General features: G+C 43.7%; 1 protein-coding gene across 3 annotated transcripts in view; it reads right to left on the bottom strand.

Annotated features, from left to right (window-relative positions):
- Nucleotides 1-24930, bottom strand: part of LOC129852348 (cullin-9-like) — a 31230-nt gene continuing 6300 nt past the window's right edge. The window contains exons 3-41 of one of the 3 annotated variants that reach the window (XM_055918266.1): nt 22048-22202; nt 21321-21914; nt 21010-21151; nt 20626-20816; nt 18806-19202; nt 18396-18588; nt 18103-18304; nt 17709-17902; nt 17389-17585; nt 16919-17156; nt 16632-16737; nt 16284-16511; nt 15979-16069; nt 15552-15723; nt 15125-15230; nt 14915-15010; nt 14617-14792; nt 14400-14533; nt 14077-14262; nt 13741-13770; nt 13301-13437; nt 12907-13089; nt 12542-12699; nt 12227-12428; nt 11888-12059; nt 8591-8736; nt 8342-8471; nt 7882-8084; nt 7446-7699; nt 6242-6617; nt 4355-4495; nt 3975-4139; nt 3568-3731; nt 3310-3403; nt 2909-3094; nt 1956-2073; nt 1698-1831; nt 1474-1565; nt 1-1364 (exon numbers count right to left, since the gene is read on the bottom strand). In XM_055918266.1, the coding sequence (XP_055774241.1) occupies nt 1157-1364; nt 1474-1565; nt 1698-1831; nt 1956-2073; nt 2909-3094; nt 3310-3403; nt 3568-3731; nt 3975-4139; nt 4355-4495; nt 6242-6617; nt 7446-7699; nt 7882-8084; nt 8342-8471; nt 8591-8736; nt 11888-12059; nt 12227-12428; nt 12542-12699; nt 12907-13089; nt 13301-13437; nt 13741-13770; nt 14077-14262; nt 14400-14533; nt 14617-14792; nt 14915-15010; nt 15125-15230; nt 15552-15723; nt 15979-16069; nt 16284-16511; nt 16632-16737; nt 16919-17156; nt 17389-17585; nt 17709-17902; nt 18103-18304; nt 18396-18588; nt 18806-19202; nt 20626-20816; nt 21010-21151; nt 21321-21914; nt 22048-22202 (7091 nt within the window). In that variant the 3' untranslated portion in view covers nt 1-1156. The remainder of the gene's footprint in view (nt 1365-1473; nt 1566-1697; nt 1832-1955; nt 2074-2908; nt 3095-3309; nt 3404-3567; nt 3732-3974; nt 4140-4354; nt 4496-6241; nt 6618-7445; nt 7700-7881; nt 8085-8341; nt 8472-8590; nt 8737-11887; nt 12060-12226; nt 12429-12541; nt 12700-12906; nt 13090-13300; nt 13438-13740; nt 13771-14076; nt 14263-14399; nt 14534-14616; nt 14793-14914; nt 15011-15124; nt 15231-15551; nt 15724-15978; nt 16070-16283; nt 16512-16631; nt 16738-16918; nt 17157-17388; nt 17586-17708; nt 17903-18102; nt 18305-18395; nt 18589-18805; nt 19203-20625; nt 20817-21009; nt 21152-21320; nt 21915-22047; nt 22203-24930) is intronic. The other 2 variants (XM_055918267.1, XM_055918269.1) reach the window with 2 other exon arrangements.

Raw genomic sequence — 24930 nt, 5'->3', positions numbered from 1 at the left:
TACAGTAGCAGAAAAAGCATTTATTTAGTCAGCTGAAGATGCACAACTTCAACAATGAGATCAGAAAGATAACATTTTGGAAGATGCTCAGTATGAATAAGGATCTCAACTTCAATGAGCAAAGTGTATGTTGAGATATCAGATACCTCTCAACCCATTAAACAGATGAACATTGACATGTACAAATTTCAAATGCTATTTTCCAGCAAGAAAAAATAGCATGTAGGGTTTCGCTTAGCAAATAATGCATGAGCTATGATACTTTCAATCCGTTATATGCAGTGAGGTTAAGAGGATGGCGACATGTTTCTGATTTGTCAGTCTGATGGGCTGTGGCTTGTTGCCAGGCACAGCAAATATCTTTCACCCCCCCCCCCCAAAATCTTCTCCACCTGCAACCCTTCAACCCAGATGCATGAAAATGTTTCACTCTTCAAACATTATGTATTAACTGATGTCTTTAGTAGGCTACTAAACAAACCAAATATAATTGAACAGTATTAACTTTCACTATGGAAATCAATTGAGTTTATCATTTTGAAGGCATATATCCATTTATTAAAAAATAAACCAAGGCAAACCATTTGGTAATGAACGACATGCCAACTCAACATGTCAGTATACAACCGATATAAAAACCATGAACTTAAAACTAAGAGCCATCCTAGCACTGGATTATAAATCCCTTTATTGGATAAATCAAAATGCAGCATCTGTATTAAACAAAAGTATGGGATTTGTTCCAAAGTATACGGTCACACCTCCCAATTATATCTTCTTACAGGGATCTTTCATTATGCGTGATGATCATGGAACCCCATCGGTTTCAAAACAGTCATGTGAAAAATAATGAAAGGCTCTAGGATTTCAAACCTATTTGATAAACAATAAGAGGAAAAAGTAAGTGTACGCCCTATCCAACAATTGCAGTTGTGGCATGGGACAAAAATTGTGAAAGATCAGCACAAACAGGCTGACCGGAAATGTGAAGGCTCACAGCAAGCCTCACTTTAAACAAGACCATGGCTTTCCTGTTACCAAAGCTCTCTAATGGATATTTGTTTGTTTATTAAGTACTGTTTCTAATATAGTTATATGTTGTTTGCAGTCCCTGCACAGATTGACATTTCCTTCCTTTTTTTATATTTTCAGATATTTAGTCAAAAGGACTGAAATCCCTCTCAAGGTTTTCAGACTCGTCGTCATCAGAGAAGAAGTCATCCTCGTCTATGTCATCTTCGTCATCTTCATGCCATTCGAGGACTTCCTCATCGTCATACTCATCATCCTCCTCTGCCTCATCTCCACCTTCCTCCTCATTGTTGTTGTTGTTGTCAGAGTCACCAGACTCAGAGGCCCCAGCCCTGCAGAGAGAACACCAGCCTCATCGTGAGCACAGAAAATCAGGAAAAACATGCTACTAGATCCAGGTGGTAATGTGGAGATCCACTTCTCAAAATGTTATCTACTCACGCTTTGTTGGCATCTGTGGTCTTAGAGAGATTTGAAGCTTGAGCAGATTCCTGTTCCTGTCCCGTTTTGGAGTTGTAGCCCACTCGAAAGTCCTGTGTTTGGAGAGACCAGACAGGAGGAAACCCTAATGATTTGCTGTTGATTGGACCACAATGCATCCAGTAAGTATTACCACCACACTTTGTGTTCTGCTCTTCAGAGTGTGTGTGCGCGCAAGTCCCTACCTGGGTCGAGTGTTGAAGAATGGCCACCAGACGCTCCTGAATGCGGCGGATGAGTTCCAAGCCAGTGTTGAGGTGCTCAGGCTTCAGGAGACGTACGCAGGACGCTAGATCAGTGCACTGCAACAGGGTCTCCTCTGGGGGGGGGGGGGGGGACACACACCGACGATAACCTATCCATGATGCTTGAAACATCCTCAATAGCAATCTGCCTTGAAAAAAATCGTACTATGATTTTCCTAGAATTCATGAAGGTCTTACCCAGCAGAATCTGTAGGGCATTGGTGTGAAGCTCCAGGGCTTCCATTTGCTGCTCCATCACATCCATCTTCTCGGTGTCCTGGTTGTAGTAGCTGTACACACACGAGTAGGCCAGCACCTACATGGCAGTCAGGCAAGAGATCCATATTAGTCATATGGCAATTTTTTTTAATACTAAAAAGGTTCGTTGTGAACCTTGTATGCTGGGGTGAAAGTAGAATTAATTTCTTACCGGTACGGGACACCCAAGTGTGTGCACACTTTTTCTATTTTTCATATATAGATATATATATATATTTTTTTTTTATACTACAGAAATTATGGGATAGCGTACTCTGCAGACACTGACAAACCAATCAATAAAAACGCAATCATATATTTGGCATTTGCAGCATGTGCTGCCCACATTGCGGGTCCTTTCGACTGTAGGCTATGCAATATAAAACATCGACAGCTTTTACATATTTTTTTAGAAGCTAATTATTCTCTATGGCCAAATCATGCTTTCTGGTGTAGAAGCCTATTTAGAATGATTTTATTGATTTCTTTCTAGATTGGAATATGCAATTCAATTTACATTAGGGAAAGCTCATCTTCCCTTAGCCTTATGGACACGCCACCTATGCCTTTTAATGATTCTGGATTCCAGTCAATTCGCTAACTTGTCATGCGGTTGACCTGCAGTAAGGTTAAATAATGGTGTAATAGCCTGTAGTTTTTTGGGCATGTTTGTATGAATTGTGATAGGCTCACGTTTTACCGGTACGACTTATCCCCACTATTTATTTTCCCAGGACGCAGTACCGGACCACCTTACTTTCACCCAGGCTTGTGTGTGAAATCACATGCTGATTGATTTTTCCCAAAATGCTCTTTAACACAAGAGACACTGTATTGCTTCAATGTCGCTACAGATTAGTTGGTTATTTTCCTATTCGTTTACTTCCTCTTACCTTGCGAGCTTGAGCGAGTACTTTGCAGGCATCAATAACAAACGTCAATGACTTCATTTGCAGGGCTTCATTGATGGAGGAGACTTTGCTCTCCAGATTGATGGCGAAGTCCTTGGCCTGGTTGTGGAAAGTGCATCTCTCATTGTAGTCTTGGAACTTCTTTTCCTGCCTTGCTGCTTTACTCACCTGCAGACAGAAAAAAAATATATCACTGCATTGGAAATCAACAGAGCTTTTGTTTATTACAGAGTTTTGTATTGAAGTATGTAGGTTTAGATTGGACATGGATGATCATATCACATACCAAAGGGGAAAATACTCTACAATTCATGGAAACCCTTTGCATTTATATTAAATCTTATGAAGCGCAAACTTAATTGAATCAAGTCATATGGACTCACCATAGCTGAGCAGTTGTAGTAGTCTTTGTGGGTTGGTTTCCATGGCTTGAGACACCTCCAGCAAAATCCATGGTTACATTTGGCACAGGTCATACTGGAAAAAAAACATGGAGTGGTAGTAACAGTGATGCCTTTAAATCCCTACAACATACTTCTGGTAAACCTTGGCGGGGAGAAATGTTTTTTTTTTTTTTTTTTTTTTTTAAATCGACATAACAGGGCTGAGGATTAAAATGTGTCCAGTAGCTTTATACTTACTGAAGGCAGCCTTCATTCTTCTCTATCTGGGCCTGGCAGCTGGGGCAGCGTTTGGAGATGAGTTTGGCAAGGTGCTTACTTTGGGCTTCCATGGTCATGCCCTCGTAGTAGCCACCATCGTCCATCCACTGGGACATGTGACTGCAGCTGGCTGGGTAGTGAGCCTGTGGGAGATGGTGGAGGTTAAGCTGTACTCTGTTGCTTGCTTGAGTGTCTGGAAAAATATGTATAGATAGATTTACCCTACACCAAGTTTGATCGCTAACCATACAAATATAGATTTCTGATTCAATACCATTGAAGTAAAAAAATATTACAAATAAACCCAAAAATGTTTACTAAAGCCCTATAACACAAATGAGAATGAAGACATGAAGCTGTGTACTGTATGACAGCTCAGTGCTAACCTCTGGGAAGTTGCAGCTAAAGCAGGAGGACCAGCAGCACTTTGAGCAGGTTCCCATGCTGCCGATGTTCTCCTTGCACAAGATCTGGTCACAGCCCAGGGGGTTGGTGCACCAGGTCAGGTTGGAGCAGCACTCCACGTAGCCCCGGAGGAGCGCGTTCTCATACTGGAGGGGAAACGGAGGACAGGAGCGGAGGGGCTCAGCGAAAGGATAGGTACTGCTGTTTTAAACTCACGAGACGCAAACAAACATTGTAAAACTGGACAGAAATGGCCATGCTAAACTGAGCCAGCACTTCATATGACAACTAGACTAATGTGATATAACATTTTGGGTTAAAATAAGTGTTTCTCTCTCATTGAGTTGTGTGGGGGGCAGACCTTGGCGATGGTGTCTTTGTCGGTCAGGATGTTGAAGAAGAACTGAGAAGTAGGTTGCGCACGGCAGTCTGTGATTGGACAGTTGCAGTTCATCACCAGGTTCTGCTCAATCCTGGCCGTGAGGTACTCCTGCCAGCAAGACTGTAGGAAGGAAAAATACAGGGCCTTCGGAAAGTATTCAGACCTCGACTTTTTACACATTTTGCTAAGTTACAGCCTTCTATTAGGTATTCAATAAAACAATTTCCTAAGCGATCTACACACATCCCATGTTGCTAATTTATTAAAAACAAAAATACCTTCTTTACATAAGTATTCAGACCCTTTGCTATGATAATCAAAATTGAGCTTAGGTGCATCCTGTTTCCTTTGATCATCCTTGGGATGTTTCTACAACTTGAGTACACCTGTGGTAAATTCAAATGATTGGTCATGATTTGGAAAGGCACACACCTGTCAATATAAGGTCCCACAGTTGACATTGCATGTCAGAGCAAAAACCAAGCCATGTGGTCGAAGGAATTGTTCGTAGAGCTCCGAGACAGGATTGTGTCGAGGCACAGATCTGGGGAAGGGTAAAACATTTCTGCAGCAATGAAGGTCCCCATCATTCTTAAATGGTAGTTTGGATCCAGCAAGACTCTTTCTAGAGCTGGCTTCGGGACAAGTCTCTGAATGTCCTTGAATGGCCCAGCCAGAGCCCGGACTTGAACGCAATCAAATATCTCTGGAGAGACCTGAAAAGAGCTGTGCAGCAACGTTCCCCATCCAACCTGACAGAGCTTGAGCGGAATGGGAGAAACTCCCCAAATATAGGTGCCAAGCTTGTAGCATCCTAACCAAGAACACTCGAGGCTGTAATCGCTGCCAAAGGTGCTTCAAAGTACTGAGTAAAAGGTCTGAATACTTACGTAAATTTTTTATTTGTTGTTGTTGTAAAAACCTATTTTTGCTTTGTCATTATGGGGTATTGTGTGTAGATTGATGAGGACAAAAAAACAATTTAATCAATTATACAATAAGGCTATAACGTAACAAAAATGTGGAAAAAGTCAAGGGGTCTGAATACTTTCCGAAGGCAGCGTAAATAATCATCAAATGAGTCCTTTGACAAACTGCACACATGAATTAGGAGATTCATGTTACTACTCAGCATGTACAGCGTCATTCATCCTTAACCCCCTAGAGTTGATTCTCAAGTAACATCTGTAGCGTCCCAACAGTTTGACATACAAACTATTATGACCACTATGGAAAGGGGGTGACTTTCACGTATACAATGGTGGTCACCAACCCCCACAAGTGTCAGAGGACTCGTCTGAAGTCGCTACCGTTGACATGCAAATTTCTGTTTGTAGTGTCCAAACAGCTGGCTACAAACTAATGTGACCCACTACAGAAAGGGTCACAGGACTCGTCTGAAGGTAACCAGTACTGTTTAAAAATTTATAATAATTTTAATGGAAGTTTGAAGGTAGTTTTGTGCCTAACCAAAAAAGGAGTTAAATGTGTAAAAATAAATATTTCCTGAGCTTTCTTAGATCTCCTAGATAAGACAAACACTTAAATCTTGTTCCTTATGATTTGGTTTTTGACTGTCTTTTTTACTATTTATGAATATGTTATTCAATGCGTTTCTCTGGGCTATAGTAGTAACTAACAAATTCAATATTTTATCAAATCAATATTTTATTCCTGAAGGGGTACTTAAATTCAGAATCAAATAGCTAAATGATCTATAGTATAACCATCTTAAAACAATTCCATGTCAGCTTAGAACCCTCACTCCCCAACAGCTTAGAGACTTTAGAATTAAAGTATCCGTGCAAGATTTTTTTTAAATATAAAAGTTTGAAAAGGGGTAGAAATATCTGTAAGGTGACTGACCCGGCAGCAGTAGTGCATGCAGCAGAGGGTGGGGGCAGGCTCTGCCTCCCCTGTTTGGGAGATGAGGCACACGGGGCAGCTGGCCACGGGGCTAGGGGGCGGCTGGGGGTTCAGGCCCTTTAGCCCGGCAGCCAAAACCAGGGAGTCTGGGTCGTCTGTGTAGCGCTGGATCAGCACGTCCACGTTCCACTTGCAGTGGACCAGCAGGTGCTCAGCCCGGTCCAGGTCCAAACTCAGAGTGCCAGACACCTGCTGGACGGTGCGCTGCATCAGCTGCCGGACTTCCTCCTGGTTCATGGTCCGGCCCATGGACAACAGGACAGCCTCCAGGACTCCATCTTCTGCACTCGGAGGGGCTGCACTGATGCCTTCCAGGCTGCAGGAGGAGACACAGTGGGTCACAAAGGTACTTACAACTATGGAAATCTTAACTTCTTAAAAGTGAGGGTGTCACAGTTTTAGTATGATTACATTGGAAATGCTCTCCTTTAAGAGAACAAGCATGTGTTACTTAAAGTGAGTAACCATAACATCCTTATAGACAAGCAAAACTTAGTCATCAGGTTAGTAGTAAGTGTGATTTTAATGACAGCGTGACTAATTTTGGAATCTTCGTTAGAAAATATCTCACCCCACACAACATTTCTAGACTATTTCATTATAACACAAAGAAAGCAACAAACATGGTTCAAAGTTGATAAATTCTTTATTTATAATAAAACATTCACTAGCATATTTTGCCTGTTTCTGAACATATTGTATAAGAGCCTAGATTATTTTTATGTTGCATTTATCGTTTGAGTAGAGGGTTGCCATGGGTTTCTTGGAAAGTAATGGCTTAGATGAACAGCATCAGTGGTCATCCTGAATATGAAATGACTGACATTGGTGGGCATTGCCATGCAGCCATAGTTTAGGTCAAAGTGCATTTAAAAGCTTAAGTAGGACAGAACGAAAACATATGTCACAAATACATGCTGTAACAGGACTGAAGACCTCAACCCAATTGGTTATTTATTAAAGCATTTATCCAAGGCCTAAGGCAGTGGGACATAAATGGAAAAGGTCTGTTAATATAGTCTACTCTCCTTCCCTACAATTCAAAAACCAAACTGGGGAGATTCTGTATCTCGGGGCTAGAGGACACACCAGCCATCCATATTAAAATTATTTCCCCCCACTAGGTCAAGGCCAGTCCGCACACCTGATGTCAGCGTTGCTGCTGCTGGGCGTATTCTTCAGCTCAGCCTTGCTGAAGGAGAAATGCGCTTGGCCCTTCTGGGGAGTGGAGGGGTCCTCGGGCAGGAACTCCACGATGTGGGGGCTGTCCTCGTTGCGCCTGATGTAGCCCTTGCTGATGACATGCATGACGCAGGACAGCACGTCTGTAGTGCTGCAGCTGAAACGAACTGAGCCCGGGGAACGAGTCGCCTCCCGCTTCTGACACGTATCCAACACCTGGGGGAGGACAAGTGAGCAAAGTGGTACATAAGACACCGGCTGCTAGTATCTGGCCCATCAAATAAAGCTGGTCCTGAACCACGGAGGGATGGACGTCTATACTACCACTACATAGGATCAGTTGAGGATCTCCATTGGTCACACATGAAAAAGGACATGGGGAGGAAACATGGCCTTACTCTGAACACCAGGTTGTCTATGTGCATCTCTTTCTCAGCCTTCATGATCTGGATGATGAGGCAGTAGATGAAGTTCCTCTTCCTCTCCAGCGAGCGGGCAGCATCCTCGTCCACATTCAGGTAGGTCTGCTTGGGCAGCAGGTAGCAATAGCTGTGGTTTTCCAAACTCTGAGACTGAGCTTTTTTGTTCAATCTCAGGACTCCTATGGGCAGAGGACAAAACTATGCATTCAGTGCGACGCCACCGACAAATGCCAACAGTAATTTCAAAATGGTCACTAAAATAAAATCTAACTGGGGAACAATGTAAGAGATGAGGTCTGTCAGTGTAAAAAAAATAAGTAAATGCAATGTCACAAAATCTGATGGATTACTGAGATCAACAGTAGCTCCATAGAATATTTGTGAAAGGCTCAGAGAGAAAGAGCTGGCCAGGGGAAGACAAAGAGCAGGAGCTCACCCTTCACAAGATTGTTGTCAGGGCTGTCTTGGGTGAGAATGCCCTTCCCTGCTGTGAGGGGAGACAGAGCATGGGCCAGCATTGTCGGGGAGAGGCCTGTGGCCTGCTGAAGAGCCTCCACAGATACATCCTAAAATAAAATACAACAGGAGGTAGTATCAGAGACAACAGCCCATTGTCAATGGAGAATATTTAACACATCAACTCCCCATAGTGCATTGCACTGTATCCCCCCGGTCATCTAGTTACCGCTTGGTGGTTGAACTGTAGGAGGATGTACATCTGCAGGGTGGAGACGTAGAGAGTGCAGGAGCCGTAGCGCAGCTCTGCATGGCCCAGCCAGGTCCACTGTAGACGCCGGGGCTTACTGTGGGTCAGATTGTACATGCACTGGCCTGCAGACAAACACACATCACTCAACGTTTAGCCTCAAGCACTTTCGTTCTGAAAGATGCCATTGTAACGGACTGGTTCTAATGAGATTTTGGCATGTGTGACTCATTTCAGGAAACTAGGCATATGTCGCTGAGATAATGGTTGGGCTGGACATGCCGGGAGATGAGTTTGTATTGGTCTGCCATGTAGCATGCTTCTGTCTATAACGTGAGCTGTTCAGTATGTGTTGACAGTCCTTCCTGTCGTGCAATTTTTTTGAAAGATATAACATTAGCCATCGAGAACTACAAAAGTTTTGCTACTTTTCTCAACAGCATTGATGCCCTGAATTTAGCAGGCACTTTCGACAGATCAGTTGGGAAAAGTGATGGGCTACTTTCTGCACACGCCACGGTAATTGTGAACGTGAGTGACTTCACAACTCTGGCCAAACAATGTGGCAACAAACAAAATGGAGTTGAAATGGTGCCAGTCTGCTATGACGTGTTCAACCATGTATACGGACAGGTAAGAGACTAGCAACATTTTCAGATAAGTGTCTAATTTTGTGAAAGTCATTTTCATTCCAAGTTAAAGCGTATTGTTTGCTAGCAAACTGGCAATAATATTATTACACAAATCATACATGTAACGTTAGCTAGCAAGCTAACGTTATGTGTGTGATCTGTGTAGTAATATTATTGGAATCAGAAATCTATTTGCATTGCTAGTTATATCCTAACATTTACTAGCTAACATTGAACATAGCTAGTTGGTTAGCTTTAGCTACCTGCAGATTCATACTACAGCTATGACAATGTTTGTATTGGTGTTAGTAGTATGAGTTGGGATTACGCCGGTTTATTGTTTAGCTAGCTAGAGGTCTCAACAAAAAGACTCCACTTCACCAAATGATTACATGACCCATCAAGTTAGCCAGGTGTGTCTGTGGGTGATTACGACCATCTATTGTATTTCATGAACATGTGTACGTCTAGACAATAGTGACTCATCCACCTAGCTAGATGTGGCTGGTTATAGCATTTCCTTCAAATGACCTATCAATTTATACAAGTGTGTCAGGTAAGAGTCATCTAATAATGATAAAATATTTTATCTGGACACTGTTTTTTATATTGCTAGTAACCAATGTTCCCTCTAAGCTGCGCGTGCAGTAGGCCCGAGACTGCTGCGTAGAAATATCAGCCAACAGCGAAAAGCACGAGATTAAACTTCACTCAACTTTCTAGAGCAGTGGTCAACCGGTCGATCGCGATCAACTGGTCAATATCCAAGAAATTCCTAGTCGATCAGTAAATATTTATGTAAAAAACCCATCAGATGCAGGCACCATCAGCCCAGAGAAATAAAAATAAAAGCCAATTGTTTAAATGTATTCTCACTCAGCTGTGCTTCACAATTAATTTTAAAAAAGCTATATTACCAGTGTGATCATATAGCCTACCTCATTTTTTAATGCCCTGAACAATACATTCACTGGCAGGGCAATTCAAGCAAAGCCAGTATGTGGTTTATAAACTGGTTAATGTTTCAGGCTTACATTTTTTAAGTCCTATTAAATAATCTGAGCGGTAGATCTCAGCTTGCATTTTGACTCCGTGATCTGGACTCAGAAAATGTTGGAGACCACTGTTCTAGTGTTTTCCCTGTTAGGACTATTAACATCTCCCTTTACTGTGGCAGGTGTGATCGAATCAACGCAATATTAGCCACTTTCAATGCAACATATCAAAACATAGTGAACTATGCAAGAGATTTTGTTGTAGGCAGAACGCATCGGAGTAGGATTCTATTGCATTGACATGCACTACTCAGCCCGTACTCTACACAGACCGGTGCGGTATAAACAATCAGAGCTGCAGTAGGCCTATATGCAAATAGACCATTGTCGTATATGGATCTGTGCGATTCACTTCGTTTTGAGATTAAAGCAAGAGCTGCATGTAGCCACATGTGCACACTATTGTCATATCCTTTGGTAGCTAGTTATTAGCCCAGTTATAGATAATTTGTAGTCAGCAATAGGGGAGTAATTGCTTCTTACAAGAGAACAAAACATGTATATTTCTTAACATCTTTGAAAAGGCGGTCAGGTAAAGGAGCTTTTGTCTTAAAGAGGCAGTGTTGTATTTTGAGACCGGCTTGAATAAGCTAAGTAGCCAATAGGCAGAGGGTAGCATGATTTCTCTGATTCTATGTAATAATGGTGTGGGAATAATAATGCATTTTATATGGTAAAAGTGGTTACTTGCATCAAACACAACAACATTTTCAATCGCCTCATTGTCTGAAGGACAAGTGGATTAACAGGTTAATGTCAAGCCCTGCATGTTTGTTGTTTTAAGTCTCACGGAATGTAGGCTTACATTGAACACCACACATTGGCTGCTATTGTAGACTGAATGACAGAACAGCCATTTCCATGTTAAAATGTAATGGGATGCATTTCCTCCGTTGTTTTTTTATGTAGGCCACTGGTTAAAACTAACTTAAAGCAAGTACAGCCTGCAGTGTTCACAGTAAACGCACGCTGAAAGTTGCACAGAATTTACACAACGTTCAAGTTTGCGGTCAGCAGACCTGAAATTTGCTCAGCACCTAATTTTTTTTGTTGTGCAGGGAACATTGCAAGTAACCATTTCACTGTACCATTTACACCTTCTGTATCCAGTGCATGTACCAAATAACCGTGGATGTTATTTGATAGTGTGTTTACCAGGGACGTGAATGTGAACAACATGACCTGCACCAAAGTCAGATTAGGACATAGGCCAAGGACTAGATAAGTGTATTTTACATGGATTCTTTCCTTATAGTAGGATACTACTTTTAACACTTAGACTTTAAGTAGTTTAGTAAACAACCAAATATTTGCTCTGTTTAGTACATGGTCTCACATGTCAATCCTTAAACAGAAGGGTGGGGCTTTTAAACTTTTAAAGCAGAATTACTTTCCCCATTGTTCCTAAACAGTAGTGTATGATAACATTTTCTCGCTGAGTCTCTTTTATCCAATGTAAAAAACAAAATTTAGCTACGAATCGAGGCGGTCAGTCACATATGAGAAATATTAAAATACATCAATATGAGGCAAACAAATTATTGCATACAACCAAACTTTTTGAAAAGAGATAACCGAAGGGGACTGACTGTTAGAGTAGAAGTCCGTGAACTCTGCCAGGTAGGTGCAGAGCTGCTTGGGGAAGTATCTGCTGTGGTTGTCCATGTAGCAGGGGGAGGAGACAGCCCAGCAGCGAGGAGACAGGATCAGCACCTTCACCTCACTCTCCTCCTCAGGCTCCGACGGCTGATCATCCATCATCTGTAGCACAGCAAAGGACAAAAATAGTTTGTTATGGGTTGGATTCCCATTAGCGCATATCACATCGTAACATGTGTATGCTGCTTTGGAAACGAGCATCAGCTATATAAAAAAAAGTTAAAACATTGCAGGGCCTGATACAATAGTGGCTCTCGTCCTCTGCTCACCTCCTCGTCGACATCCTGAAGGGTCTTATCCAGCTGCTGGAGGCGGTAGAGGTGGAACTCCTGCTGCAGCTCCTCAGACTCACTAAGGTTCTTCAGCATCTGCTGGGGGAAGCGGTTGGGGAAGCAGGTGCCTATCTGCATTATGACAGCACTCTCCAGCCACACCTTGCCCTGGCCTAGCAGCCTGTCACCCAGGTAGTACCTGCGGAGGAGGAAACGAGATGGATTGAGACTTGGGTACAATATGGCCCTTTCAGAATAATAAATGGTGTTAGGTTGACCTTACCAACTACAGGTATAGAAATGTGGCCTTACCTGTAAAAGTGCTCAAAGGTGTTGGCCAGCTCCAGGCCGGAGAGGAAGAGCATGGGTTCTAGGAACTGCTGCAACTGGTTAAGAGTCTCCACGTTGCCAGAGTCCACTCCACTCTCCTGGATCATCAAGTCGATGTACTGGGCAAACCGCTCGCTCACCTGCAAACACAGAGATGGAGAATTCAACCTACACAAAGAGCAGTGATCTGGAGAATAGATGTGTTACCGGTGCACTGCCGGGTTACGTTCATTAGGCACCAAACAGAAGAAAAATGACTGGAACGGGGAAGAACTGTGTGTGTTTTCCGTTGCGTGCCCTAATATGACCCAAGTAGTATTGAGTATAGGTCGTCTAGTATAACTCACGTGCATGGCGGTGAGGATGGAGAGCTGTAGGAGAGCAGCAGAGAAGCCGTGGCGGAGAGCCAGCACAAACGCTGTCTGTTGGCCAAACAGCTCCTCCATGGCATTCTTCAGACGGAGGTACATGTTCCTGTAGCGCTCCACAAAGTCTGGCAGGCTGCACGTAGAGTCCAAAAACTTCTTAACCTGTTAAACATGTGTCAAGTCATCACTCCAAAGTTTTTATTTATCTATGAGTTCCAACTTTGAAATCCTGCCAAAGACTCATTTAGTGATGCCATCTTGACTCAAAAAAAATAAAAAGTTTAAGAGTTACTACACCAACTTACTTCAAGGACATTAGATCAGAGTCGGTTTATAATAGGCCTCAGAGTTTAGAGATATGGTAGTAGCTTACCTGTCTCTGTACAACGCCCTGCCAACACAGTGCTATCCCTGCAATACTGCTGGTGTTCTTCATCTTCGGCTTGACAGAGTTGGAGGAGGAAGAAGAGGAGACAGCGGCTGCATCTTTGTTCTTTCCCTCTTTTCCATCTGAAAGTAAATGACGATTTAGTTACCTTCTAAACAAAAAGGTTTGAGATAAATCAGGGTAAAAACAATCTGCAGCCAAAAACAACAAAGAAACAAAATCAATAACACATCGTCCTGATCATTTTCAACTGAAACTGGAGGGTTGCGTGTGGGAGGAAAGCGGAATGTTGCAGTCATTAGTTAGATAAAAAAAAATATATATATAAAAAAATATTAAAAAAAAAAAAAAAATGGGGGTGCCATTGAGCTGGAAGAATAACTTAAAACGAAATGCAGTACATTAGCCTCTAAACTGTTACTTACTCTTTAAATCTTTGCTTCGGTTGATACCTTCTGAAAACAAAAGAAATACCTTGAAATACGGAAGACTTGATGGGTGGTGTCTACCAAATACTATAAGTAAAGTAAGTATCAATACGCTCGCATTTCCAAATTTTATACTACAATGCAAAATCTAGTCTACTAAGACGTATTCTCAGCTCATTTTGATTGGCAATTCCCAGCACCCATTTCCAGGGGCAATAATTGTCAGTTCACTATTCTGAAGGTTGTGAAGCTGGACAGAGAAGACTCATAGCAGCCTTGAGTGTTTATCAGAAGTAAATGCGTGGTAAGGTATAGCGTTACAGGATTACTCACTGCACTTGATGGGCGGCTTGAGCTCCTCTGTGTCCACTCTGCTGGTATCCACATGGACCAGCAGGTGGGTGAGGCGACGGACGCGGGAGTTGAAGATGGCGGCCCGGCTCTTGCAGCGCCTGGCTGACTCTGCGTTGTCAAGGTACTCACTGAGCAGCCAGGAGAGAGGACTGAGGACTTGGGTCTCTGTTGGGAGTTGAGAAGAGAAGCAAGTTATTTGAACTACAACTGACTGAATCTTAGTTGATGAAAATGTATGACAGACGCTAGCTGAAGTGCAGGAAGTGAGTGCGAAAGAGAGTGAGACAGACTCCAAAAGTTACCCGAGATGGTGATGCTCTGTACGATGGGGGTGATGAGGGCCTCCCAGCAGGTACGTCCCAGAGCCTCCGCTGCCTCGGCATCAGGCAGGAAGCGGTCAGCAAACATCTGCTCATGTCGCAGAGCGCTGTTCAGTCTGCAGAGACACACCAGGCCAGGTTAGCACAGTCAGGGGGTCAGTGTAGTTTGCAGTTCCGTGTATAGTAGAGACAGGCTTACTTGTTGAAGAGCTGCAGCAGCTGGGCCTTGTCCTCCAGGATCTCCTGGCACCAGGTGTGGGCCTTAGTGGTGTAGAATAGATAGGTGCGACAGCAGAGCTGCTCCTTGAACACGGGCCAGAAGGTGGGCTTGGGCCCCAGCACCTCAAAGCCGTGGACCCTTGTGTCAATGCCACCCTGGTGGGAAGAGCAGGTTCAAAATTTAAAAAGGAGACTCCCTGCTGACCAGGGTTGGGATTAGTACTATGTCAATTCAGGAAGTAAACTGAAATTCAAATTTTCATGATTCCACAGCCCACCTGCTGACACCTCTTGATCCTGATCTGCACAATGGACCAGAAGCGGGTCATGTTCTCCAGCAACACAATGCGATTGGCTGAAGGAGGCACATTGACCTGTAAAAACAAAGAAGTGGGTGGGTGAGGGGCTTAAAACTTAAAAAGACAAGATGGTAAATTTAACCTACTTCCAAAAGTTTCCTACTCCTGTCGGCTTATACAGCTACTTACTGTGTTCAGCTCTGTGTTGATGTTTGTGGGGTCGTCTCCTGCAAGTACTACCATTCGGGCAGGCATATAGCTGGAGTCTTCACTGGCCACAAGCACTGCCAATTGCCTGAGTTTAACAAGAAAAGGAGAACATTTACTTACAGTAAGTTCCCAATAGTTAAGAGTAAATATTTTTTTTTAAAGTACAAATATCAATGTCATTGAGGTAACCACAGTTGTTTACGAGAGCATGCAGTCTAGCATAAAAATCCACAGACACATGAACAAGGCAATAACAAAAGTTTCGGTATACAGGAAAGGTAAAAGTGAGCAACTCAGGTGTGCTTCATTTTCAATTGTCTTAAAAATTTTAAAAAGTGCATACACCAAGATTAAAAATGACAACATTCTAAACCCTCTGTATGGCCAAAGTGATATGTGGACGTACCTAATCACCACCCCCTTGTGCATGTAGATGTTGATAAAATGGGAACCTGTGCAGCCATTGGACTCCCAGTACGTTTTGGGGTTCTTGTCAGTGAGCTTGTTGGCTCGATGGTGATTAGAGGAAACCTCCATTTTCTCCCAGCACTTGTCCTCCTTGAGTTCCACACTTGATCCTGTTAATGGTCATAGACAAAGTATGACAGTTTAAGACAAGTTGTACTTTAACTTTCAGAGGCTAATTAAAAACTTCAAGGGATGTTTGGTTAAAGTAAATAAATCTACAGTACTCATTTCTTGATTTTATGAAGAAGAAAAAAATACAAAAGTAATGACATGATTTATTTTGGCACCATTTCTATGCAAGGCTGGTATTCACTTTTGATTTGAGTCAGCTAAAGTGAGATATAAAATAATTTAAATAAACACACCTTGGCACAGATTGCGCAGAAAGATGTCAAAGAAAGGGATGTTAATTGGTTGATGGCTTCGCCGATGCTCCTCTATTTGGCCCAAAACCATCTGTATTTGGTTAGAAAGGACAGCAGATTACAAATGAGCTATTAGCAACAGAGTAGCGTGACACTTGCAAGCCAAATGTGGCACCCACTATTGAAGGAACAATTCAAAGACCTACAAGTAAAAACATTTTTTTTAAACAATATAGAATTTTACAATATAGAAACCTAGTCTTGTAACTGACTGAATAGGTAAGATAGTAGAATTTGTATTAAACCTGTATGCAACCAGCCAGAACGCTGGTGGTCATTTTCTTGTAGAGACTGGCATACTTCTCACAGTCTGTGATTAAGTCCCGCAGCTCTGTGACCAACAGCAGGTTGATACTGTGCTTGTCTAGCGCCTTGACCAGGGCGTCCTTCGTGCCCAGACGACACATCACCACAGCATAGTCTTTGTTCACAGAGGCCAGGCGATACAGGAAGCGGATGAGCAGCTGGACAACCTAGACGAAACAACCTTGTGTCAATTACATGACCATTAATTGAATACATACCTAAAATAGAAACGTAGAGGATTATAACTACGCGCCTTTCGGTTTATAATCATGGAGGATCTTTCCTACCTCACGGTCATTGATGAATGCGGTCATAGAAGACAAGCATGGTTCTATGCTCTCATGCCATGGAAGCAGATCCTCCAGGTAATTGTCCAAGAACTTGTTCAATATTCTACAGGAGAGAATATACAAATGTTTGTATATTCTTGAAAATAAAATACATGCATTGCATACATAACATGCCCTTTGGAGGTTCATTACACAGTACACTGATGACACGATCTAGGCACTGACATGACATTCCAACAACTAAACTCTGTCGGTTGGCAGCACAACAAGCCCCTCCGTCTCACCTGAGGATGGAGAGCTGCGCAGCCCGGTCAGCTCGGTGCTGGTCCATGAGGCGCACCAGGTCCTGGTAGGTCTCTCGGCTGCGGGTCACCTGGTTGCGCTCCTCCTCTAGCTGGGAGGCGTCGTCGCACAGCAGCTGCTCCAGCGTCAGGATCACCTCCTTGGTTGCCGTCATCTCCTTCAGGCTCACCACCAGCATCTTCAGCTCTGTGTCCTTGAAGTCCAACTCATCCTTTGACTCTGGAAAAAATATCCAGAACAGAATTTATTTACTTAATCTTCTTTGTCCCCATTAGGACATAAGCCCACAAGAAGAGGACAATAAAATGTTCTTTATCATTTATTGTGGGAAGAAGGATCTATTATAGGAATGCAAGAGGCATGGCATAAAAAGCATATGTGCAAACTAGCTAGCTAGGAACCCCTACACATAACCGGAAGGAGTGTATTCAAACGAGCAATGAAATCATACCTTTTTTCTCCAGCTTGTGGACCATGGAAATGTGGTTGAGGGCAATGATGGCCAGCATGTTCACTGGCCGCGAAGCTGTGAGGCACTTCTTGAGCACAGCGCTGACGTCACAGGCCACCAGCTGTTCCGCCAGGCTCTTACTACTGGATATCAGCATGATGATCACCAACAGACCATTCCTCACCGATAACATACACCTGGTAGGAGAGAGCAGATATCCCTTAGCCGCCACTGTGACATAGCAGTGTCATCATAGGAAACAGTGGAGTTGGGCATGTTACCATTCCCTTTGAGAGCCAGTCGGGGTGTAAAAGACATACCTAGGTGTGTTGAGCATCAGTTCAATGCCAGCGGGGATTGCAGCCAGCAGTCCCTTTGAGCCCTCGGCGGTGGCAGAGCCAATACTGGCAAAGACACCGAGCATCATGGGTGTGCCAGACTCAGGGAGAGGAAGATAACAGCTGCTCATACTGCCCAGGTCATGCTTACTGGCACCTGTGATAACCATCAGAGTCTAGGGAGGAGGGGGAGAAACCAACACACACACACTATGTAAGTGTGGACAGAAACATGATAGATAACTTCACAGCTGCAGTGTTGTCATGACTTGTCATCCCCTAAAATTATAAGGAAACATGTGCTCTTTCATTACAAAACTAGCTAGATAACAAAACAGGAGTAAAAAAAAAAGAAACAAAGTGATTGAGAACTCACAGCCAGAGCGACTTGCTGGATCTGTGGGACAGTGGGGTACTCCTGCATACAGGAGAGGATAACTTTGACGCCACCTTCAGTGGCGAAGGAGACCCTCCACTCGTACTTGACCATGAGGGCGCGGGTGAGACGCAGGGTGCTGACCACGTTCTCCTTGGGCTGCCCACTCAGTATCTCGACCAAAAGCTTCAGGACTTTATCCCTGGGGGATTCAAAGATCAAGTTGGAGAACACAAATGTTCGAGTTCAAACGTGACCCTAAGAGAATAAAAGTGTGCAGGCTGCAGCCTTACCGTATGGTCTGGACAGCGTCCGTCCTGAGAGTACTTCTCTCCTGAGGCCCCTCATCCTCTAGGACCTGGATGATGAACTTGATCCCAGCCAGCTGCTGGACTGGATCTGAGCCACTCTTCTTCATGATGTCAACCACCTCCCCCAGCTTCTCCAGGGCTGTCTTCTTGCCCTGCACCTTGGGGTTGTTAAACACTGGTGGGGAAAACACAAGGCAAAGCATGTTCGAGCAAGAATGGCTGTCATTATTTAAAATCAGGCTAGAGTGCAACAGTGTGAGGTAATAAAACATCCCTGTATTCTTTGGCATGTTTATGGTTTCACTTGTCTTTCTCTGGAAAAAGGGGTTGGCTACAGCTAGAGGTAGTTTGCCAACAACAAAAACAAACAAAGCTCAAACAGACTGCCACACCTTTCATCTTTTCCATCAGGTCTTCTGGGTTGTTAGACTCATCTTCCATGGGCAATTCAGACTCTGTGTCAGAGCAATAGTCCGTAGGACTCTCCTTCTTGGGCTTCTTGGACAATGAGCCCATGGCAGAGGAGGAAGAGGCAGCGGCGGTAGCATCAGATGAGTTGCCCCTTCCTCCACCCAGGCCAGAGGATCCGAGGGAGCCGTCGGGCAGCAGCTCATCGTCTTCCAGGCCTCCCCCACCGCGCCGCAGGTAGTGTTTAGAGAAGGCATGGGAGCAGAGCAGGTCCCACAGACACGAGTTCTGCAGGGTCTGCTTCAGGTAGTGGAGCAGCTTCCGGGCCACCTCGCCTGGCACCGACAGCTGGATAAGAGTGGCCTCGTCTACGTCTGACATCTGACAGAGCAGAGAGGCAAGGCACAAACATGAAATCTACTCTCAACATCCATGGGGGATGAGCGTCATGAAAAGAGCAGGAAGAGTGAGAGGATTAGAGAGTGGGAAATAAAGACGAATGGGGTGGAGCTCTATTTTCACTCGAACATCCATCAAAACACTTAACACGGTATGTGCTTTTACAACTCACCTCACTGTGATTGCTCAATTTGAAGAAAGGAGATCAATAGTTTGAAACTGAGTGGAAAACATGGCCGTTGTGAATGTTGTTTCAGAGCCTAACAACAAAATGGACAGCACTTTCTAAGGTGAGGATTAATTCAAATCACCCATATGCATATTGGAGCTTACGCATAAGCCTTTATGAGCCCAAGACGAAAAGAAAAAAAAATGATTTCAAATGGATTGTGCTGTTACACAAAACATGGCCAACCACATATTACACCTGGCAGAAAGACATCTTTGGTCGAGCCTAAATTAAACAAATTCAGATTTAGCCTACACTTAGTGAATTTGTATTTTATAGTGAATATATCTTTATATTTCCATAATAGCCAGACATTACATTTAGCAACAGAATATCTCACCACCGTGAGTTTCCATCTCCTCCCCCCTCTCCTTCATTCCTTTCTCCAGCACGCAGAGGGACTGTCAGTTTAATAAGATAAGTTTTGTTGTGAAAACATGTAAAACATACTGGCGGGGAAGTGGCTTCCATTCGCTTTCTCCAAGGCATATGGATGACACACCTTTTTAATGGGCCATTAAAGTAAAGACCAGATTAAATTGAGAATATTCTGACGGGTGAAAATATGATCACTTGAGAGAACACCGTGTGCAGCCTGAGACAAGGAACAGAGTGCAAGCTTTTTTGTGTGACTTTCTCAAAATCATCAACAGCCTATAGGTCGCATCATGCAGCTCATATTTTGTGATTTCTAATGCATTCTAAGGTTTGCATCACTCACAACTAAAGTTCCTAAATAACTCTAAATCTAGCATATAGTACATGTTTCAAATGATCACTTACGCTCAACATAGCCACTTCATATGGGCGCACTCTCGCTCCGAAAAGGGAAAACTATCCATTCTATTTTATTCAGCTAAGTTCAAATATGTTCCTCTTATTATACAATAATGGCACGGGACTTAAGAACATCTTGTCTGGTAAATTAACAAGCCTACAGCATGGTGCATAGTCAGATAACATACAGTAGGGCAAATCATATTCTGTTCTTCTGAAATACATTTTCTTCACATCATGTTTCTTTAGACCTAAAATAAGTAATGCATTTATTGTGATAGTGTATATTCAATTGATTTATTATACCGATTTTAAAAATGTAGATGATCCAAAAGGCTTGTATGACATTAACCGGCTGACAACATTTCACGACCGCCACAGCCAGTGATGGGCACTTGCCTGTTCATCGAGGCTCTGACACAGGATGTTGTTGATCTCCTGCTGTTGCTTTGGTTCTAGCTTCTTGATGAAAAAGAGCACTTCCCACCACTCGGCCCTGCTCAGGGTGGCGCCGTCAGACTGCAGCCCCTCAGCCAGGTAAGGCAACGAGTACAGCCCACCAGGAGGCTTGGAGAATAATGTCTGACTCACTGCATACAAGGGAAGACAACAATATTAGACAACAGTTTCTAATGAAAACATTATGGCAATTTGTTGAATTTACAGAATACCCTGTGTGTGCGCATTAGGGCTCAAAGTTTGTGTTCTTTGGTGCTTCGGAGCCAAGTTACTGTTAAAAGTCACTTACATGAGTGAGTCTGTGGTTGCAGGGGATTCTCTTACCAGTCGTGAGCTTGATGGTCTCAGTCAGGGTGGAGGCCTTCTCCTGGGCGTCTTTCTCACCCTGTCCACTGGTGCCAGTGCCCAGGATCTCAACCATGTGCCAGTGCACCCAGTAGGTTCGAGACAGGGAGGTCCAGTACACCTGTGCACAGAAAAACAAGAAGATAGCAATAGATCAATCACATTACAGCAAATCTGACCTAACAGCATTAATGTTTCTCCCAAATCCGTCGTCACTCAACCCTAACTCAAATTGCAGGAGCCTGTGCTGTATGATACAGTCTAGGCTGATACAAGGTGTGATTTTTTACCTGCACTGGTGGCGAGCCGTCATTACTGTAGCGGAAATCCCCCTCATCACCAGCGCTGACCTCCTCATAATCTTCCAACATACGGACCAGCATGCCGCTCTTCAGGTTTTCCTGCACATATTCCACGTAAGCCGAGCGGCTTGCGAAGTCTGTGCGCGTCTTGAAGCCGTTGCCGGTCTTCTTCTTGGGTGGTGTGGCGGCTGCCATGTTAGAGGCGGCAGCGGCGGCAGGAGAGGCAGAAGCAGAGGCAGAGAAGCGGGGCTGGAAAATAGAACGCACCACACGGCGGGGCGTCTCGTCCTCCTGGTCCTCTCCGCAGACGCTGCCCTGGACCAGGCCGGCTGACTGTGGCGGCTGCCGGTTGCGGTCCCAACCCATGACGCGCACCAGCTCAGAGATGAGGTTAGCCATGGCCATGGTGAACTCAAACTCTCGTTGGACACGCAGGTTCTCCGGCTGGTGGCCTGTCCCTGAGGAGCCTGCTGCGTCTTGTCGCTCAGAGCTCGACTCCACCCCTGCCGTGTTGAGCTTGTCCATCAGGGACGTCACACACAGGTAGCGCTTCACCAGGGAGAACAGCAGCTTCCCTGGGATCTGGAGCACAGGGGAAACGTCACATTACATCTCAACGACCGGTAATTCACTGGTTTGATCTAGAGGTACATGTAGGAACCCATCGGTAAGTAAGAGTACAATACAGAGACATGGAATATGATTTGGTAGCTACCTGAGGGAGGTGGATCCCCTCAAAAGAGATGCCATGCTCCTCAGAGGAGGTGGTCTCTGCAAACAGCTCCAGGAGGGTGTAGCGATTGTCAAAGTCCATGTGCTGCTCAATACCGTCCTGCTGGCTGAGGGACAGGAGCACATAGGCACGGCTCCCTGTGGGAAGACAGGAGCACCATTATTTTATGTGGACACTATATTTTAAGCTTACCCTCTGAATCGTCACTGCTTGTTAATCTCATGACACCTAGTATCTAATGAGGTGGTTACCACTGTCCCAGGAGAGTTGCATATGCACACACCCCTCTACCTGATTAACAACCATGTTTGGTTGCACTCAATTTGAACTCCAAGACATACTCTAAAAAAGTGAGGTAATGATTCACTGCTTCAGTCCCAGATACAAATATGTTTAAGATACAAGTGCATCGGTCCGCGGGACCCAAACCGGTCCAAGTGTAGAATACATTGGTCAGAAAATGTATTAATATGTTACGAATTGCCAGTTCACTAAAATGTTTCTCATATTACATTCTACCTTACAAAAATACCACTCATCTTGTGACAACTGATGCATCCTCTCCTTCAGTGTCAAACTGCATGTAAATGTTGACAGTCATTAATCTAGTCATGCCCCCAGGCAGCATCAGTAACGTAGTCAAACTGAGCAATGTTCCCATGCGCAATGCTGGGTAGGCAGCCTGTTCCTGATATCTGACACCTGTGTGGCACATTCAGCATTCAAATGCTAAAATGGCTTGAGTGATACTAGGTTGTCACTCAAATAAAGCTTATGTAATTTGCTAGGTTATCCTCATCTACGCGCGGTTGAAAATAGTGTAATAAAAGTAAGCTACCGGAGACAATGGCTACTTAAAGCTGTCGTCAACACCACTACCAAGGTGCTGACTGATCTCGTCCGCAAGATCTGGGAGCATAATATCATATCACAAGACTGGAGATAAGGACTTATCGTCAAACTGCCAAAGAAAGGAAACCTCAGCGAATGTGACAACACTCCTCTCCATCCCCAGGAAAATCTTCTGCAGGATAATCCTCAAACGAATTGGCACTGCTGTCGATGACAAACTAAGACAAGAAAATGCAGGGTTCCGCAAGGGAAGATCTTTGCCCTGCACAACGTCGAGCAGTGCCTCACGTGGAATGCACCCCTCTAGATAAACTTAATTTCAAGAAGGTAATGGATAGTGTTCACCATGAGAGGTTATGGAGAATCCTTGGAGACTACAGAATACCACCCAAGATTGTCAACCTCATTTGAACTTTGAATGTAGCATCATCCTTGATAGTTCTCTTACTGGAGTCACTTCAACTTAAGTCTGGTGTCAGACAAGTCTGCATCCTTTCTTGTTACTGTTGACTGGGTAATGTGTCAAACATCTGACCATGCCCGAGGAATCCAGTGGACCCTCTTCTTCCATCTAGAAGACCTCAACTCTGCTGATGATCTGACCTCTATATCATCCAACTCCAGGAGTAGTCAGACTCAGCATGTATGCTAAACAGACTGGTCTCCATATGAACATACAGAAGACCCAAGACATGTACATTAATACACCGCCAATTACCATCGATGGAGAGACGCTTGAGTATGTCGACAACTACCTATCTTGGAAGCCTAATAAGCACCGACAACGGAGCCCAAATTTAAAAAAAAATATATATATATATGTTTATATAAATAAACACACATCAAGGCCTGACTAAACAAAGCCAGAGGAGCTTTCAGTCGACTACGTCCCATAAGGAACTCAAAAGTATACAGCCTCAAAACTAAGATCAGGCTCTATAACAGCAATGTGAAGTTGCTGATTTTATATTGCTGAGTGCTGGCAGGTAGTCAAGACTGAGTTGAGCAAGGTTGATGCCTTACACAATGGTTGCCGCTGCAAGATCTACATCAGCTTCAGGCCAAACAAAAACCTGTATAGGAGGACGGGTTAGAAGAGAAACCTGGAAATAAAAATACAATGACAGAGGGGTTGCCCAAAGTTGCCCGCAGATGGATAACTGGAAAGAAAACATGGCGACAGACAGTGGTGGCTGAGCTGGAAGAGCTGGGTCTTTCAGGGGACAGGGTGCAAACTGTAGCCAAAGACAAATTCCAGTGGCAGAAGATTGTTGCAGCCTTATGTCCCACCCAGGACAAAAAGAAGAAGACTAAGTACCCGAGACGACTCATCTGGCTATACCTGCTGAAAGGAGCATACAATAGATGTTATTGTAATTGTTCAGGTTCACCATCAGCAATAGTTTTGGTAGTTCAGCTTTAAACAGTGTATATGGTCATTTGATATACAGGGGGAAGTTAATAATTTCATAAGGAGGACAGCGATCACTTTTGCGAGGCACACTGCATGGCCGAAAAGAGAGAGATCACTCGGTAAAACCTTCCAAACCACTCAAATTTAAGATGTGGTGAAATTCAAAGTTTAGCTATATACCTCACAGCTAACAAGTAAACAATAAATATTGATATATTACTAGCACACACAATCTGCAAAAATGACAAGGTAATTAGCGGGTGATGCTGATTTACGAACCAAAAGGGCAGACCAAAAAATATACATATTATAAAAATTAAACTACATTGCCGCCCTGTAATCTGATAGTGGTAATTGGGTGGTAGATGCCTATTCTCCCTTATGGCTGAGCCCAGGTGCCTACGTAGTACCTATAGAAAGTCTACACCCCCTTAAACTAATTCACATTTTGTTTTGTTACGTGAGATTTCATTTTAATTGTCAGTACTCCATTTCAAAATGGAAAGAAAATTCTACAAATTGACATGAATTTAAATGCATTAACTAAAGTAGTTACTGAATAGGTATTCATGGCTTTTAAGGCAAAACAAAATTAGTTC

Source organism: Salvelinus fontinalis, chromosome 1 (genome assembly GCF_029448725.1).
Source record: "Salvelinus fontinalis isolate EN_2023a chromosome 1, ASM2944872v1, whole genome shotgun sequence".
In the NCBI taxonomy this organism is placed as follows: Eukaryota; Metazoa; Chordata; class Actinopteri; order Salmoniformes; family Salmonidae; genus Salvelinus; species Salvelinus fontinalis.
Note: the sequence above shows the minus strand (reverse complement) of the source record. Positions and strands in the feature narration are given on the sequence as shown.